General features: G+C 49.9%; 1 protein-coding gene across 1 annotated transcript in view; it reads right to left on the reverse strand.

Moving 5' to 3' along the window:
• Nucleotides 1-18,969, reverse strand: part of GPC3 (glypican 3) — a 139,681-nt gene that overhangs the window by 39,144 nt on the left and 81,568 nt on the right. Inside the window, exons 4-6 of the mRNA XM_063170704.1 lie at nucleotides 16,071-16,204; nucleotides 13,317-13,442; nucleotides 2,516-2,636 (exon numbers count right to left, since the gene is read on the reverse strand). Coding sequence (XP_063026774.1) covers nucleotides 2,516-2,636; nucleotides 13,317-13,442; nucleotides 16,071-16,204 — 381 coding nt within the window. The remainder of the gene's footprint in view (nucleotides 1-2,515; nucleotides 2,637-13,316; nucleotides 13,443-16,070; nucleotides 16,205-18,969) is intronic.

Here is an 18,969-nt window from a genome sequence, read left to right on the forward strand (position 1 = left end):
GAATCCAGTTTACAGCTCTGAGCACCACAAAGATGGTCCTTTCTCCAAAAGATCCTGCATGTCTGAAAATCCTTAAAAGCCACTGTTGCCTTGAGCTTGGTGGATAAGGAGATTTTCAACCCTCTGCAGCTCAGGAGTTCCCACTGCTTCCCAAATCTGAAGCCAACACCTGAGAGACAGAACTGTAATTCATCCAGAGCTGCTGCTCCTTCCACATTTAATACTCTTTGGCAATCAAGATGCATTCCAGATGTGAAAGAGAGCTCAAAACTTCCTTCAGCCAAGAAAATAAGTGTGATGGTAAGCTCTGACACCCCAAATCCCAAATTTAAGTAACCTCCACAGTTGCTTTCCTAGTGTATAAGCTACTGACCATTGACTAGAGACCCTCCACAGGAACAGAATCATTTTAATAGATTTACAGACTGGTTTGGGTGGGAAGGGATCTTACAGATCATGCAGTTCCAATCCCCTGCCATGGGCAGGGACACCTTCCTTAGCCCAGTTTCCTCCAGCCCCATCCAGCCTGGCCATGAGCACTTGCAGGAATGGGGCAGCTGCAGCTTCTCTGAGCAAACTTCGTAATTAATTTGCACAAATCACTTCCCATTTTCTCCTGGTTTTATTCTCAGTTCCTCTTCTTTCTCAAACACAGCTTTACAAGAGAGTTTGACATTTTTCAGGCTCTTACATTTATGCTGCTCAAACCAAAACAGCTTACTTACCCCCCATAACACATTCCAACCTGAATTCCAACCTCACACTGCAAGCCAGTGGGGGAAGCACTGTAAGAGATTGTGACTGAGCTGAGCATATTCACCAAATTCACCCCTCACCACAATTCTTCTCTGGGCAGCAGCTGACAGAGATTGCTGCAAACAGCTGAGCTGAGCACAGCAGTGTTTACCCAGGGTCTCCCACCCCACAGACCTCCACTCCTCAGAAGCCCAAGCTGTTCAGCAAAGACCTAACTTGACCCAGTCTGGCAGCCAGCATTTCACAACCACTTTATGTCAGCAGTTTCAAGTACATAATAACCATGTTTTGTTCACTGCAACTTTCTCACTGTGAACGGCAAAATATCATTATCACCTGCAGGTTGAAGCCTGCCCTCTACCCCATTTAATAGGGAGCTGATTATGCTATTCCCCCCGCTTTTCCCCTTCTAATAATGATGGGCTGTTGGCAGATGGCACAGGGATTGTGTGGGAAGGCAGAGCAGGCTGTAGGGCCACTGCCCATGGCAGCTCCTGCTTTGTGGGGTGCTCCTGGGACCCCGAATCCCCTGCTGCATCCTGCTCCCAGACAGCACCTAATGAGGCATGCCTGCCTCGGAGGTTAAACAGGAATGGCTGTGAAAACAGTCCCTGGCAGTCCCCTGGCAGGAAAGCAGAGCTTAGCAGAAAAGTTGCACAGCCAGCAGCTCCAAAGAGAGCCGCCCTCACAGCCCACCCGGCTGGGCAGCAAAGCTGGGCTTAACCCCAGGAACCCACCCAGACCCACCAGGCAAGGTCCCCTCTGGGGAGAGCTCCCTCAGGAGAGCTGGGTCAGCTCAGCTGTGGTAACAGCATTAGCACCCAAGGATTTGCCCTGTGAGGTGCCAGTGCTGTGTCCTGGCAAAGCAGCAGGACCAGCCTGTCCCTGTCAGCCTGTGAGAAACACCCCTGAGCTCCTGTGACATCCACACTCAGTGACACACAGAGCCAGACCCCAGCCCTGCTGGCCTAAGGCACTGCTGGGGAGGCTCAGCCACAGGCTGACCACTCTGCAGAGCTGCCACCTAATCCTGCTGCCACCTATACCCCTGGCAGAGCTGCCACCCGATGCCCTGGCAGCCGCAGGGCTGGTTCACAGGCCTAACCTGGCGTGGCATAATGGGCAGAGACAAGACACTGCTTGTCCCAGGAAGGATGCCAGGTCTGAGGCAGTGGCAAGGAAGCTTCCTCCCCAGCAGAAAGGATCTCATCCAGCTCTGCCATTTCCCCGTTACTGACTGGGAGAGAATGCCCAGGGAGACACAGCAAAGTGACCCTTCTTGCCAGCCGTGGGCAATGCCAAAAGGAACTCCTCCAACCAGAGGGGACATCAGGTATGTCCCCCATGGCCCCCAGCCAGCACATCATGCTCAAGGGCACCCCATCAGCTCCATCTTTCCTGGACCTGCACTGCCAAGGGCATGGATGATGCCCAGCAGAAGCATTCTTGTACTGAGCCATGCACCCAGACATGAGGCAGGCACAGGCTGAGTCCTGGGAGGCTGCACCATGCACAACCACAGCAGCAGCATCCAACAGGACAGGACTGGCCATGTGTGCCCTGAGGGCCTGGTGTGTGCAGGGCTGGGATGGGACCAGCTCTGCACACAGGGCTGCTGCAGATGCAGACACCCAGGATCTCTGTCTGAGCCCAGGGCTGCTGCAGATGCAGACACCCAGGATCTCTGTTTGAGGGTGCAGGGGAGGCTGAGCTGATTTGGACACCGCCCACTGAGACAGCCCTGCTGTCTGCCACAAACCTGGTTGATGTGTTTCAGCTTGTCAATAATCTGGCTGATCACTGGCTCCAGACCTTTCACCTTCACCTCATGGTTGCCAGCTTGGGCTTTTGCTCCATTCCTTGTGATCTGGGGATTGTACCTGTGGGAATGAGAACACAGAAGATCACTATGTGATGGGCTAATAGAGAAGAGAGCTTTAAAGTTCAGTACAAACTAAGAAATCCCAAGACAGGCACCAGCCCATTCCAAAACAGAGAGCACAAGACAGTTAATAATGACAAAGAAAGGACAGAAGATTCCCATAAACATTTTTGCTCTGACTTTGCAAGATGATGTAGTTGTATCACTTGAGGACAATGAAGTCCTTTCCAGTCCATTAGTAACCAAGGAAGATGTTAAACAGTATACAATAGAGATAAATATTTTCACATAACTTGCACCCAAGAGTCCTAAAAAAGCTGGCTCAGAAATTCTGGCTTGCTCATGTTTGTTTAAAATAAATCTTGGCAGACCACAGACACTCCAGTACAAGAGCAGTAGTGTTGTGCCCACAGCCAAAAAAATGAGTGGGATGACCCAGTTAACTGCAAGCTGATTAGCATAACATCAACCCCCTTGCAAAATAATGACTATCACTGATGTGTGATTTCAGTAATAAAGAATTAAAGCATCAGAATATAATTAATGCTGTCAACATTGCTAATGGAAAATAGGTGTTGTCAAACAATCCTGATTTCAGCCTTTGATGAGATCCAGCCTTAGGGATCAAAGTAACTGCTCAGACAGAACGTACCCTGACTTTGGTACAGAGCTGGGCTCTGCACCACAGGCTATCCTGATTTACACAGGTACCAGGAGAGCCCCCACAGACCAGATTAAACTGCCAGGGCAGCTCTGCAGAGGAGAGCAGCCAAGCTGCACTCAGCTTTTTCATCAGCACTTAGGAAAGAAATATGCATTCGCTTGCTGCAAGATTTATGAAATGACAAAGTTTACCAGAGTGATTAAAGGGATGGGATGAGGTACAGAACTGCTGCACACTTGTCTTTGGAATTACACATCCCTGAGCTCAGGACCTGGGTAACAGCTGATGATGCTCCAGCACAAGACAAGCACCAAACTCAAACTCAGGTTTGGGCCAGAGCCATTGGCTGCCCCCACGGCCTGCAGGCAGCCCCAGCAGGGGCACAGAGCACACCAGGGCCTTCTGGAGCTCTGCTGCCCTTCATCAGAGCCCAGGGATGGGCTGTGCTGCTCTGCAGCACTGAACAACTCCTCATCTCCCAGAGCTGCCAGCACAGGCACTACCAAAGCCAGGCACAGCCTCCAAAGTGAGATCACTGAGATAACACCAGCACCACTCTGCTTCACTGTACATCTGCTTTTCCAGTGCCATGGGTAAACAGCATCAATTTTCCTTCCTGCATTCATCATGTTTTCACCCAGCTCCCAGCACCAGCCCCAGTGGCTGCCTCCCTGTCTGTCAGCTCCCTGCTCCCCTGCCCAGCTCATCTTCCATCCTCAGCTGCCAGGCAAGCTCAGGCAATCACAGCCAGCCCATTTCAGAAGGGTTTGGGGAGAAAGTGGGACTTTAGCAGGCTTTTAAAGGAGGGGAGGGAGACAGGAGGGATGGTGGGGCCAGCTCAGGGTGGAAAGCAAGAGGCATGAGGACATTTGACCACAGGAGCTATCAGGGCACACTGAGAGACTTGAGGATACCCAGGGGCTTGGATTAAACTCTGCTTAAACTCTAGAGGATGAGATCTACTCAGACATGTAAGGATGCAAAGGCAACCCCAGATCTATACTGGTGCAGCAGCAATCTGCCCTGACCTGAAATATATCATTTAATTACAGAACTGAGGCAGATTTCCACTGCAAGGCCATCTCAGAGCAGGAGTTCCACGTACAGGAGCTCTCTGCACCTCCAGCTGGTCCCCAACACCAGGCACTCCCTAATGCATCCCCATTAATGGCTGGAAACCCTGCCAGATGTGGCACTGAAGAGATGGCACAGGAGCAAGGACAGGAACAGGGAGGTGTTTGTGCCCACAGCGCAGGACACTTGCCTGTGTAAATTCCTTTTCCAGGCAATAGCAGCATTTCCACGTACAGGCATCACAGATTCATCAGCCTGGCTCTGCCAAGCCCCAGCTGCCTGCAGAGCCATCCCACCCTGCACTTCAGCACCAGCACAGCTCCAGCTCTGACCCCACTCCCTGTCCCTGGGGCTCAGGACTCAACATTTTGCAAAAAACACCTTTTTTTTAATAGTTACCTTTTCCTGGGAGGCACAAAACACAGCTATACCTGAGAAACACTGGCTCCCGGGGCAGAAAAGCCCTCTCAGTGCAGCTGGAGGGTGGGTGCAGGGTGAGTGATGGGGAGAAGGGGCCAGGCTGGGGCCAGGCTGCAGCTGCCCCTGTGGCACAGCCCTGCAGGCTCCAGCACCATCTCGTGGGAAGAGGCTGCAGGCACAGACCTGCCCGGTGCTGGAACTCGGGCTGAGCTTTTTTACATTAACCCTGCTGCTCCTTTGTCACACAGCCACTCAATGCCACCGTGCCAGCCTGGCAAACACATCTGGAGACTGGGTGGAAACATCCACAGCACGCCTGAGTGTAAAGATGACAAAGAAATTCCTGTCTTTGGTGTCACTGCAAATTTAATTCAAAACACTCAGAAGTGCATTGCTGAAAGGTCTCCTGTGGTTTCAGAGATTTAATCAGGAAACTCACACAGGTTTTAGCAAGAGCAGAACCAAGCCCACTTGGTGCATCCCTAAATTAATACAATCTCTCTCCTAAACAGTTTTATACAAACAAACACAATAGCTTTGGTTTGAGTGGGCGAAATCCCTTCTGAAATCCACGCAGCAGCTGCCAGAGAGGATTTCTGTAGCCTACACAAAGTAGTACAGGAGGGAGGAACACAGTACTACAGCAATACTATACCATAACTCCATGTCCAGAGACTGAAACTGCTCTGCAGAAGGTTCTGCTGGGGTTGTGAGGACCTCAGATCAGCCTTCTCAGGGGAAAACGTCTGCTAGAGAAGGAAGCAAACCTGAAAGCATTAGCAGAGGGAATTCTCCCTAAAACATTGATGTTGGAGAAATGGAGTGTCAGTGTCACCTCCTGGTGCTTCCCACCCGGCCACATACAAGAGAATGTACCCAACCCAAAATAAACAATTTTCAACATCACACACACCATTTGGAGCAGCAAGGCAATGGGCCCAGAGCTGCACATTTTTGAGCATGAACTGCAAAAAAGGAGATGCATGGGGACCTGCTACATCCCACCAGGCAGAGCCATGGTCTGTGTGACTGGGGTGCTTTGGGGGGCACTTTGTCCAAGCTGAGACCTCCTGGTGTGCTCAGGCACAGGGGGGACACCAGATCCCCTCAGCTGTGCCACTCTGCCCACCACCAGCCTGGAGTGGCCACATTCAGTGGGATGCAGCCAACCAAAGGGTTAAAAGCTTTGAAATGCAGCTTCAGTGAGAGACCTGCATTCCTGAAATGCCAGAGAAGCTGGAAAAGGCAGCTGGCACCCCTCCCTGCAGGCCAGGCCCAGCAGCCTGGCCTTAATATGGCAGAGAGATGCCTTTGCAGACCCCAGCAAGCTGGGGGTTCCAGGACAGCACCCTCACAGGCTCCTCTGCATCCCCCCCAAGCTGGAGGGTTGATGGGCTCAGAGACAAAAAAGCCAAGGCACCCCCTTCCTCCCATGTTCTCCAATCAGTGCAGAAAAAGAGAAATCTCTCAGCCATCTCAAGCTGTTTGCAGCTCATGCCAATAAACCAGCCCCTTCTTAGGGACACTTGTGCCACTCCATGAAACCCATCTGGTGCCTCTGCCACGGGGATTGATACCAGCATGGAACAGCAAATATGCACAGAGGATACAGCCCCCACCCCAGTCCCTGGGGGTCTGTGCTGAAGGGGTATCAGTGTTGCAACATGAGCTGGTCTGGCTCACACTTCATAGGCAAAGCCCAAAATACTTTTTTCTCTTTGACGTGTCTCAACATCAGCCAGCAGCATCTCCTTGCCTGGGCTCCCTGGGCATGGGCTCCTGCTGGGGATGTGGCATTTTCCAAACACAAATGCCACGTTGTTAAATGTGCTGATAAGCAGCCCTCATTAAAAATTACTTTAAAGACAACCAGCTAATGAAAACACCAATAATCTGAAGTTTTCTGTGGGGAGAGTACAACTGCAGACCCTTCCTGCTTCTTCTCACACACCAGACATACATGCCCAAGTATGCTGTCAAATTGAGGGATTTCCCTCTCCTTTCCTCTCCACCATCCACAAAGGTCTCCTGTGAATGTTTGGCCTTTCCAGCCCAAATGCAGCTCATTCCAAGCTTTCATTTCAGAGCAAAGAAGCCAAGATGACAAATGTTATTTAAATACATGGCAATGAGTGTAAGATGTGTGTTCATCCTACTGAGCCCTGCTAGGCTTTGAGGTGAGTTACTGCAATGCCTGACAAGTGATTTAAAGAAAGCAATCCTGAAAGTCAAGCATAAAGAATTACACTTTTAGAAAAAGGAAAGGAAAGTATGCCATTCAAATAACAATTAATTCATGCCTGCCTTCCAGCTGCAAATTATTTATTCAAATGTATCTCCAGTTTAAATAGTACAGTATCCCTCCCAGGCTCTCCCTCTGCTGTGTTCACTGAATTACACCTGTCAGAGAGAGAGGGTGGGGGACAAACACAACACAGACACAACACAACACAGAGGTTTCAGTGCACAAGAGTTGGTAACTGAGTTTGGGAGAGCAACATTCCCCCAGACCCCCAAAGCTGCTCTGCATTTCAAGGTGTGACTTACTACAGATCATGTGGACTGCTGACATCGAGTCCTTACCACAGAGGAGGCAAAAGAAATGAAAAATGGAGAAAGGGAAGAAAAGTTCTGTCACTCACCCCCCCCCTTTTTACATGAACCCAGCCCTTACCTCTGGCTCGTTTTCATGGGTCAGTAAAGGTGGTACAAGTGGTGAAGCCACTGAACATTTTACTCTCTGATCCTGCTAATTTCTGTTTTAGTGAGACAACCTCAGTGCCACATCAGCAGTGGGGGCCAAAAGATTTGAAAATCTGTTTCCAACCCACTCATGCTGCCCTGCAGTGAGGGTGCAACTCCTGGATGTGCCCACAAGCCTCCAAGAAGAGGTGACAATTCTTTCCCTGACAGTTTTCTCTGTAATAACAGATGGTCCAGAGACATCTGGTCAGTCCCACCCCATCCCAGACACGGCTGGTGTGGGGTGCAGGTCCCCCCCAACTCTTCTCTCCCATATGGGCTGTGTGTCCCCTCTATCCCATGGCCATATACAGGCATCTGTTTCATGGGAGTGCAAGAGGGGAGAGGTGGGTGCATGGCTCCCAGTGCCTTCCTGGCTTTGTTTGCTGCTTGCAGAGAGTCCAGGCAGTCCCTGCAGAGCTCGAAATGCCGCAGCCAATTTACACCAGCAGCAGCTCCAAACAAGCTGCTTCAAAAGCAGCCACGAGGATCCAACGCTCTCAGTGGGGAGTGTTCTCACCTAACTAAAAAGGAACCATTTTCTGCTGGATTTCCAAATATCAACACCTGGAAGGCTCAGAGAGCCCCCTCAGATCCTGCTGTGTCAGTTCCCTGCCCAGAGAAGGGCTGCTCCTTCCCAGCTGCCCACACAAAGCTCTGCAGCAGTGAGGGTGCTGCAGAGGATGCCCTTGGTCATAAACCTGAGGTCTCAGGTAATCACCTGGCTCTGGAGATGGGACTTCAGAAGGAGCAGCAAAAACTGTAATGTTCATAACAAAACAATGGGAGTTGATAGCCTGAAGTCTCCCTCTATTCTTATTTCAGTTCAAGACAAATAGATTATGGAAAAACGGGCTAAACCTGAGACCAAGCAGCAGGATAGAGAAGATTCATTATCTTCTTTTCTGAAATACTCTGGAAACTATCATGGCCACTCAATAACCCACTGAATTTGCCTACTATCCCTTCATTATAGCTTATACTTGCTACAAAGCTGTGTTTTATGGGCTTGAAAAGTTACACAACCCTCTCTTTGGGGATTCCATTGGATCAGATATTTTGCAGCACTGCCAGAAATAACCAAACCCTTCATGAACTAAAGGGTTATTGCTGGCATGGAATTTCCTTTGTTCCAATTACAGAATCTCATTTTTCTGTCTTGCTTCCAATTGTGCTTTCATTGTTTATGATTTGTATGATTAAAACAAACCACAGCACGCTGGCAACAGCAGGGAAATATGAGACTTCTAGCTTGAAGAAGAGAATCTGGCAAGGTGCTAAAAATATATTAATTTTGAATTGGTACAAAGAAAACGAGAGTTATGCTGGTGATTTAGATTAATGTACATGTTTGTCTTGAGAAATTTGGAAATGGCATATCTAACAGCAAGGCTCAATGTGCTTACAAGTTTTGCAGTGGGCAGATGTTGCTGTCAGTCTATTCAGAACAGCTTCAAAAGAATATACTCATGTAAGCAGATTACTAAACTCTGAGAATCTAGATTTAATAGGCTTTTAGTATTAAATGCTGCAAAACTCTGATACTATATATAAAGTTCGAATCACCTTTCAGATTCCAGCGCTGAGCTCCCATAGAAACTGAGGTGAGTTTGGTATCTCAACACCTACTTGACTTAAGCTGAAGGCTTTAAATGAGCTAATTACTCAGTCAGGACTTGGTGATAAGAATCAACCTCTGGTTTTTTCCTGCTTGGGATGGAGATAAGGATAAGAGAGGTGGGACAACATTTCACCACTAACAGCACCAGCAGCAAGTCTGTGAGAGGATGGGGATGAAGACAGAGGAAAGGAAGAGCATCACAGGGTTGAAGACAGAGGAAAGGAAGAGCATCACAGGGTTAAGCTGTTGCAAACCCACCATGCCTACATGTCTGTCTCAGGAAATGCCTGGAACTGAGCCCAGGAAAGCTGCAAAGAGGTGCACAGGGATGCACAGAGACAGATCCAGCAGGTCTGGTCTCCAGCTACCACAAACACCAAGCACTGTGACCCTCAACAAGCTCTTTGCAAGTGGTGAAATGTGCCACTTGTGGTTTTTGCTATAAACCTTTGTGGTGTCCCATAAAAGCACAGTGTGTTTTTACACACTCTGAAAAGTGTGAAAAGCAGGAATGTGTTGCCTTTTATTTTTTCTTCCCACTTTGGCTTATGTTCTTCAACCATGCAAAAGCACAGCAAAAGGCACAAGGCACTGTTCTGCATTACAGAAAAATCAACCTTTCCTGTGTGGTTACCACTGTTTGCAAGCAGTCATTTTAAGGCACCATGTTCCTAAATCCACAATAGGGATGGCAATAAAACTATCAACCCACAGATCAAACCTTGGGAAGGAGATGAATTCTTGCCATTAGATGGTCCAATGGAGAGAAGCAAATGATCACAAAGTAAGATTCAGTTTAAAAAAAGCAAGAGATTAAAAGCAGGATGAAATACTCCAGCCTGCTGCATTGCACTGGAGCCCCAAACTGACAGAGGCTTAAGGGCAAGGAGGAAACAGAGGATGGTTCAAGGCTCAGACTGGGAAGTGAGACCCAGTGGAAATACACTGAACACATCCAATCCATGAGGAGGAGAGAAATTCTCATTGCCTGTGGGTAACAAAGCACTGGGATAAACAGGACAGAGTAAATACCAAGTCAAAAAACCACAGGAGGAGGAGGACTGCAGAGTGCAGAAGGGACTGGTTCCATCAAATAACAGGACACACATTGCTGTATTATCCTGTCCTTGGGTGCACTGGCAAGGACTGTGAAGTTGCTGTTCCAGGCTTGATTTAACATGTTATAGGAAAAGTGCTTAGAATAACTAACAGATTTTGTCATGAGAGGGAGGTCTAGAAATGGATAAATCAGTAGGGCTCTATTCTAACTTAATGAACACTCAGGTACCACATTAAAAATGCAAGAGGTAAATAGCCACAATCCCTACAAGAACACAGTCAAATCCTGGACATGCTCATACAGATGCTCACACTGACCTTACAGACCCAACAATGGTCAAACAGCTTTATCCACTGCCCACACAGCACCAGACATGGAAACACATGGAAGCACAGGATCCAGCCAACCACTGCTCTGCCCTGGTCTCCATCTGAGCAGCAGATTCAGCAGGAGCTTTCTAGTTTATCCAGGAACCCAGGGATTACTCATGCCCTGCTGTGCTGTCCCTCCAACAGAGACCAGGGTTTAAGTCACTCATGAGGGTCAGGGTTTGTGAAGGTGAGGCTGCTCCTGTCTGTCTATAAAGGGTCTCACCCACCCAGTCTGCCAGGTGGGGTGGCCTGAAGCAGAGCTGGACTATAACATCACCTGTCTCTGCCCTCCCTTTAATCCTGACCCCAAAGCCCTTGGTCAGCTCCTCATCCACCCCCAGGTGGAACCCCAGGCACTCCAGCTGGACATGGACACCCCATCCTTGGCTCCCCTGAGCTGGTCACTGACATAAACACCCCATCCTTGGCTCTCCTGCATGTCCTTTCACAGAGCATGTGCCCCTCCATGCCAACACTCCAGCCACAGGAACAGGAACTATCCCTCCATGGCTCCTCCATCCTTCCTCCGGGCAGCCACCACATATGTGGGACAAGCACCAGGACAGCACCCTGGAATTAATACCAGGTATTGAAACCACACCAAACTTCTTGCAAAAAGTGGCAAGATGGAGTCTGATCAGCAACAGACACACACCAGTTCAGCAGGAGAAGAGAATTCCTCCAGTACATAAAACACATTCTCAGAATAGCTCGAGTAAGAGCTGCTACACCACGAACAGATGCTTGGCTCCCTCTTGGGGAAAACACTGAAATAAAGGAACTGGCAGCTTGGGGTACTCCAGCACTGTTACCTCACATGCTCCTGATTTTCAGGAATCCTCCCAGACACTCTGAGAGAGATGCCAAGCTGGGAAATCAAAGCACACAAAGCAGCCAGCAGAGATCATTTTAACTACATTTTAACTACATCTTTCTATTTGAAACATTCTGCAAGTGGCTCCTGGGAGAAGAGCACCCTTGACCATTATCTTAGCTCAGCTTTATTTAGCTGAAGTCTCCCTGCTCACAGCAAAAATCTCTAATATCTGTAAGCGAACTGTTTCTAATATTTCATAGGAGCTGGCAGAGGTGGTGATATCTGTGCTACAGATCAGAGGGGGCAAGCAGTGGAGTGGAAAGGCACAGTAGAGGATTTATTCCTTAACTCGGCAGCCAGGGGCTGAAATCTTGGTGCCCCCTTCATGCACACAGACTTGATCCTCTCCCTGCCTTGCCCCCTGCCTGCCATGGCTCCTACAGGACGTGCCATACTGTACCCAGGATGGTCCCCTGGTATTCTCAGCAGAAAGCTGAAGGCCATCTGTCACCTGAAGTCACGCTGGATCAGCAAATAGCTCTGAACTTACATTTGCAGGAGGATCTGGGCTCAGCACCCTTCCACTGCCACCACCTCCCCCAGCTGTGACATCAGCAGGATCCAAACCAAGGCTGTGACCCCAGGGAATTGTTGTTGGCCAAGGCCTCACCCCAGCTCCCCCTCTCCAGAGCTGCAGTGCTTACAGCCCTGCTTTAGAAGTTTTAATTAACAATCAGTGAGATAATACTGAAATAATCTTTCTCTTTCTAATTGAATGTCTCAGGCACGGAAACACAAGATTTTCCAGAAATAAGTACCAATAGAGGACACATTTCTCCTTAGGCAACCTTAGTACATTTTACTAAGCCAGTGATCTTAGATGTTGAGCAATTTTTTTTTCAAAAGAGAGTTTGATGCTATTTTGGTCTATTCAGTGTTTCAGGTCAGTATTGCAAGTACAGGCTAATTACCACCTGAAGTTACTGATCAAGAAGTCATAATTAATATCTCAACATTTCACCACTTCCTGATCTTATTTCTATTTCTTCCCTTATGCAAACTACTCAATAGCAAAGGATGCTTTGCAAAGTAGACTGATTAGAGGAGATTTATGTATAATTATAAAACAACATTTCCAAGTCCTATTTCCACATTATTTAACGTTCCCAGGGGGAATTTTTTACAAGAAAAATCTCCATTTCTATTAACACTTCCTTCCTCTTTATGGTATGAATCCTGCATTGCCTGCCCCTGTTAACCTCAATTATCACCAGTATGAAATGGTGAGTGGGGCAGGGCCAAGCAGCCACAAGCTGGACCTTGGTGGGAATGGCTCCATGCAGAGAGGACAGCCAGGACTCGGTGGTGGGAAGGTGGTCACAGGGCAGCAGTGGCACCACCAGAGCTCAGTGGTCCTCACCTCCTCCAGCTGAGAGCCACAGCAAGGAGAAATCCAACAAGGGAGCCTTCCTTAGCCCTCCCTAGGTGGGGCAGGGGATGCCAACCACACTGTCCTGCTATCAGGGCACCAAGCCTGGCTGGAGACATGCCCAGCCCCTGCAGTGCATGGGGACAATGCCCTTGCTGCTGCTCCAGAGCAGTGTGGGGCACTCTCCCATGGGAGCAGGGTCCAACTGCTGCTGCTGCTCTCCTGTCTCTGCCCACCCTGACCAAATCCCACCACGGATGCAGAATTTTCACTACGCAGAAATTTCAGTGGAGGGCAGCACACAACCACTTGAGTCTGTGCAGACCTCACACATCCCTGTGAGCTGCAGCACTGCTGCACTCTTGCTCTGCACAAGGACCCTGAGGGAGCAAATCATGCCCTGTTCAGACTGCTCCTGTGCCTGGTTAACACAAAACGAGCAGGATGGAGGAGAAGGAGGGCAAGGGAGATGAGATTCACCTCTCCACGACTTCCTGTCCGTTCCAGCAAAGGGTGTCATTGTGAACAGCAGAGCTGTGGCTGCAGATGTACTCTGGCAAGCGGCTGTAAAAACTGCTGTGGGACTTCAGCTTTGCAATCAGCTCCCTGGAAGAAAGGGACAGAAAAGGGTGCTCAGTTAAAAGAAGAAAAGAGGAGGTTGGTGCATTTAAACCAGTGAAGGTACCCACACAAACACAACATTAAAGCAGCTAGGTGCAAACAAACCACAAAGCATCAGTAGCTCTTTCTGTTTTTCTTTGATGTTATTCAATCAAAGGCTGAACCCATGTTTCCCAGCCAAAACTGCTGGTGATGGGGAGGGATATGGGGGCAGCACAAGCTCAGGCCAACTTTGCACCAGGCAAAAGTCAGGCACAGTCTCTGCACTCTCACAGCACTCAAGGAAAGGTGCCACTGGCTCAGGCCACACATCCATGGGGTACCTCTGAGCAGCAAGGGCTCAGTGTCCCCTCTGCCTTGCAGAAGACAACAGAAGCCCTTCAGGGGCTTTTTCTGGCTGACATTGGCCATCCAGCACTGCTGCAAGGGCAGGTGGCATTTTTGGTGGCAGACCAGAGCTGACATTCTCAGCACAGACCTGCACACATGGCTAAGGCTGTGTTTCATGCTGCACCGTCAAAGGGACACAATTTCAAGGGAAGCACTGGGTTGGCCAAGGGGTCACAGTCTGCATTCAAAGGGGCAGGTTATACCATCAAAATGGCTCTGCTGCAGGAAGGCAGCAGGAGCTGCAGGAGCAGAGCTTGCACCAACAGAGGGGATGTGAATCAGGCTGCATCCCAAGCCTGTGCTCTCCCTTCTCAGCAACAAGGATCTCCAGCTGGTCACCTGCAGTGCGCCAGAGTACCACAGACTGACCATGGGATCCCTGATGTTTCCAGAGAGGTGATAGAGGCTCTGGAGTGGGATGTGACATGCCCCCAGCCCAGGTCTGATCCCTCAGGAATGCTCAGCAGCTGTCACCAGGGAATAGTAGCACATTTAATTAGATAAATAGCACCAAAAGTAAGATAACATGCATAGCAGGGACTGGAGGCAGTAAGGCTTGACCTCACAGTCATCTTGTTTGGTTTCAGACATTTCCCCCTTTGGCAAGGGGTTTTGCTCGCCTCCTTGCTCGCTGGGAGGAATGATGAGGAATTAGCACCTGGAGCAGGGAGCACTCTGGGGCATCCCCTGGGTGCTGTCCAGGGGTTATCCCTGCCCTGCCAGCTGTGGGGAGCTGCCCTGCAGCCTTGGGCACTGTGGTGTGCAGGGGGTGTCCAGCTCCCTCATCCCTCCTTGCTTGGGATGCCGTGGGATTCCCTCTGCAGGCACAGCCCGCGACAGCCAGCTGGGGGCAGGCGACACCAGCACAAGGAAGGCTCTGGGCTGTGCTCTGCGCTGCTTTTCCTTGCCTCGGAGCCCGTTCCTGCCGTGAGGGGCTGGCACAGCCCGCAGGGACAGCCGGGCAGCAAGGGGGTCCCTGCCTCTGACCACCCACCATCCCGTCTGTCACTGCCCAGGCTAATGAACAGGTCTGTCTGATGAGCCAAAGCCCCTCCACAGGGTGGCAATTCAGCGCACAGCCCCTGCACAATCCAAGGGATGCTTCAGGCAGTCACCTCCTGTGTGAACCACCTCCTACCTCCATCTCCTGCACTAACAGCGGGGGGGAGATCCAACCAACACTTGGAAAGCCAAAATGAGGTGAGACCTGGATCATCAGCTGTGGCAAACCCCAAGCAGAAGCCTCACTGCCCATGGCACTGAGCTCTCACATCCCAGGCCCTGCCTTGTGCCACAAAGCCCCGCAGAGCTGTAGAGCAGCAGAAGGAAATGTTCCTGGGGAGCAGAGCTCCTGCAGGGCAGGGAGGAACCCTCCATATCTGCAGCTATGAACCCATGTCATTCATCTCAGCAGATTTCATGAGCCTTCAGAGCCTTCAAAGGACATCCCTGTCAGAGCCTGGGCTGTGTAACCTCGACGTGTTGAGACAAGGGAGGAATGCAAGCCCTGGTGCTGTATCTCATGGGAACAGTGTCAAGAATGTGGCCCTGTTAGTCTTCAGAGAGAAATCCACCCAAATTAGTCTATTGCCAGCTTCAAAAATTGCCCAGCTTGCTTGTTTCACTTCCACAGGGATTTTTCTTTTATTCAAGACAGAAGTAAAGGCACTGTGTATCCCTGGGTGTGTTTTCAGATCCAGAGGGGAGATGCTGCTCCCTGACACATCACTGTGAGCCCACTTAATTACAGCTTTTACTTACACAGGGAAGGAAGCACAAGGTGCAGTGCCAGCAGTGGAGGCACCTGCTTCCTTTGAAAATATTCAGTGAAAGGCTGTTAACATCTCTGAACTACCACAAAACACTACACAAAAAGCATGAAACAGATTCCCCCTACCTACACATGGTGTAACATAACAATTCAATCTGGAGTGACCATTTCTATCTGTAACTACACCTGTGAGTATTTCAGACACTATAACAGAGCCCAAGAAACCCAGACAAGGCATTTGGTGTATTAACCTGGGTGCAGTAGGTGAGAAAACCCATGTGGACACCCCATTGCACTTCAGAGCCTGTCACAGAGCAGCTCTGATGCTCAGAGCCAGATTTATGGGTAGGGGAAATAAGGAGCTTTTCCATCTGCTTCCACAGGGCCATTCCATCTGGTGGCTGCTCCTGCAGCCCATGCAGGAGGCACCAGCTCAGCCTCAGCATTCTCACCTCCTCCTGCTCGACAAGGTTTCTTCTTGCTCCACGTGCGTCACTCTCAGGACTTTCCTGTCAATGAAAAGGTCCTCTGGATAAGGAGCTGATCGAGTCTGCCTCTGCTGGGCATGGCCACACATCCTGCTGATCTGGAAGCACAAACACAGCAGTGAGAGAAGTGCAGGCAAACAGCTGAGATGCACACTGGTACCTGCACACGAGCTGTTGTCCTCCTGTCATCCCCATCTTGCTCAGAGCTCAGCAAGCACCTGAAAGCAAAATGCTGTCCTAAGGTTACAACCTGGCTGTTGTATAAAAGGGAAAGGAATGCTGGAAAGTTCAGGTAAAATGTCACTGAACTGTTCCTGTGGCTACCAAAACCCCCAAGCTGCAGGTGGGACAGGCAAATCTTCCTGTGTCAAGTTAAACTTAGGCTGGCAGGGGGAGGCTTGAGATGTTCCCTGCTCCTTCCTTCCTGAGCACCACAGCATCTCAAGACTCTGCACTCTAGTGCAGTCTAGTCTGACTCTCTCTTGTCAGACTTTCAGGAAACACCTCACCTCTGAAGAAAAATCCCTGGTTCTGCACTTTGAGGTAGCTCAGCATCTGCACAGACTGCACTGCAGGTGCCCAGGGATGAGCCCCATACACATCACTACTAAATTAAAAACCCAGGCCCTAAAATACAGCAAGCACTGGGGCCACAGCCCAGCCATGTTGTGGGAGGCCCTGATTAATAGGGCTCTGCTAATGGCACAAATTAGCTCATTAGCATACAGATTATTTGGGAACTGCCTGCAGCATCGAGGGAAGGAATCCAAAGTGCCTCATTCAAGCTCCCTTGCATGGCCACTGTCCCGAGACTCACCCAGCAGTGCCCACTGCTGCAGACCCTGCTGTGGGTGGGTTTGCCACCATTTCCTTCTCTGGGACACTGTCAAGGCACATCTGTCCCCCTGTGCCACCACTGCCACTGTCAAAGTCTCCTTTTGATCCACCCTGTGCTGCTCTTGCAGGACTCACCCATGTTGGCCTGCGAAAGGAGCTTGGCTGATGGCTGGGACCATGAAAACACCACAGCCAACACCACCCTCTCTTCCTCTGAGCCTCCTCCCACCACCCACATCAGGCTTGGGACCAGCCACCCACCCATGAAATGCCCATTCCTTGCAGCACCTCATTTATCTCCACACCACATTGAATCAAGGCAATCTCAGGCAGCTGCACACCAGAGGTTAAAAGCATGCCTGCCACCCAAAGCTACAAGCATCTGATGTGTGAAGAGAGGAGATTAATTCTGTTCTATTACATCCTACATTTGGGTGGGCAAATAAATTAGTAATGTCACCTCTTTCATTATCAAGAGCAGCAGAGTTTGTTTGCTCAGGCTGCCGTACAACAAAGAGTAAAACAGAAACCTCCTGGGAGCTGGGCTCTGCAGTTTCTGTTCTCATCATGGTGGGAAGAGATGCTGCCACCAGTCCCTCTGCACCTGCAGTTTCCTCTGCCAAAGCAGTTGCTCCTGCAGCTGCCAGGGGGGCAGTTTCTGCAGCATCTTACCTGGCTTTTCCTCTTGTGCCCTCCCTTGGCTGTGCCTCCTCTCTACCTTGCCAAAACCAAGTTTTGCATAAGAAGGTATCAGCCCTACTGCCCTTCCTAAATCACTTGGCAGGCTTCATAAACAGAAGGAGGAAGGGATTCAGAAAATGGATCACATTTTGGGTTATTTTCTTTGCCTTTGGGGCTATTTTCTTTGCCTTTTGGGCTTTCTGTTAGCACTCATAACGTTTACAGGTAGTCCCCTGATGCAAGCAGACAGGAATAGGAGGAAATCACAGGACAGCAGGAGAGCTGGAGAAGGGCATTTGGGATCTGAGACCCCCCCCCCCCCACTGTGGAATGGGGGATGTCCCTGCCCTTTCCATACTGGCTGGTGCCAAGTCCCTGCAAAGGGCAGAGCAGCAGGACAGTGTCAGGATGCTCAGGGGTCTCTGTGGGCTTTTCCTCTGCCCAAGGCAGAGATGAGACCTGCCATGAAACCTCCTCCAGGGAAACACAAGATACACAAAAGCTCCAGGACAGGGGGTACAGAGGAAGCAGTGCCACAAAGCAGCATCACTGCACCCAGGCTCTGAATGGACACATGAAGTGGAGGAGAAGGAAAAGGTTGGACACTTGAAGCTGCCATTTGTGATGACTCCCTTTGATTCTCCCCAGCTCTGTGAAAATTCCAATCCATTTCCAAAGCCCAGTTTTCAGCTGGCAAAACCTCCCAAACTCTGAGAGAAGAGCAAGTCCAGGATCAAGGCTTTTTCCCAAGGATGCAGAGAGGCACTGAATGGGAGGGGAGGGTCAGTGACAGTGTGAACAATGGCAGCACCCGAGAGCCTGCTTCAAACAGCAGAGGGACCCAGCAAAGTGGGGATGCTTCATCTGCCACCAGCACTGCAGGGAGCTCAGCCCCTCTGCTCCCAAGTCCTGCTCAGGAGCTGAGGCTCAGCTGCATCCTCACAACACCTGGGTACCAAGGCTCCAAGATTCATTGAATGAATAAGGCTGGAAAAGAATTCTACAATCATCCAGTTCAATGGTGGATCATCAAGCCAGATCACTGATCACCCAGTCCAGCCATCCCTCCTATGAGATGAAACCACAAACAGGATTGTATTAGCTGTGACACGGGACAGCAGATGAAATATTTACAGATAGAAGGATGCACTGCTCAAAATTTCCACCAAGTTTTTACTTATTTATTCAAGCATTAACTAACCTTCTCAGGAAAAAAGCCCAACCCTGCAGCCCATCTTGTGAAGCCACAGTGAAATAGCTGTCACCCTTTAGTCAAACAAAAACCCGGCTGAGATTTGAACTTTATTTTAAAGTGAGTGAAAGTAGAAGTAACAGATTGCCTGCT

Source organism: Melospiza melodia, chromosome 16 (assembly GCF_035770615.1).
Source record: "Melospiza melodia melodia isolate bMelMel2 chromosome 16, bMelMel2.pri, whole genome shotgun sequence".
Classification (NCBI taxonomy): domain Eukaryota; kingdom Metazoa; phylum Chordata; class Aves; order Passeriformes; family Passerellidae; genus Melospiza; species Melospiza melodia.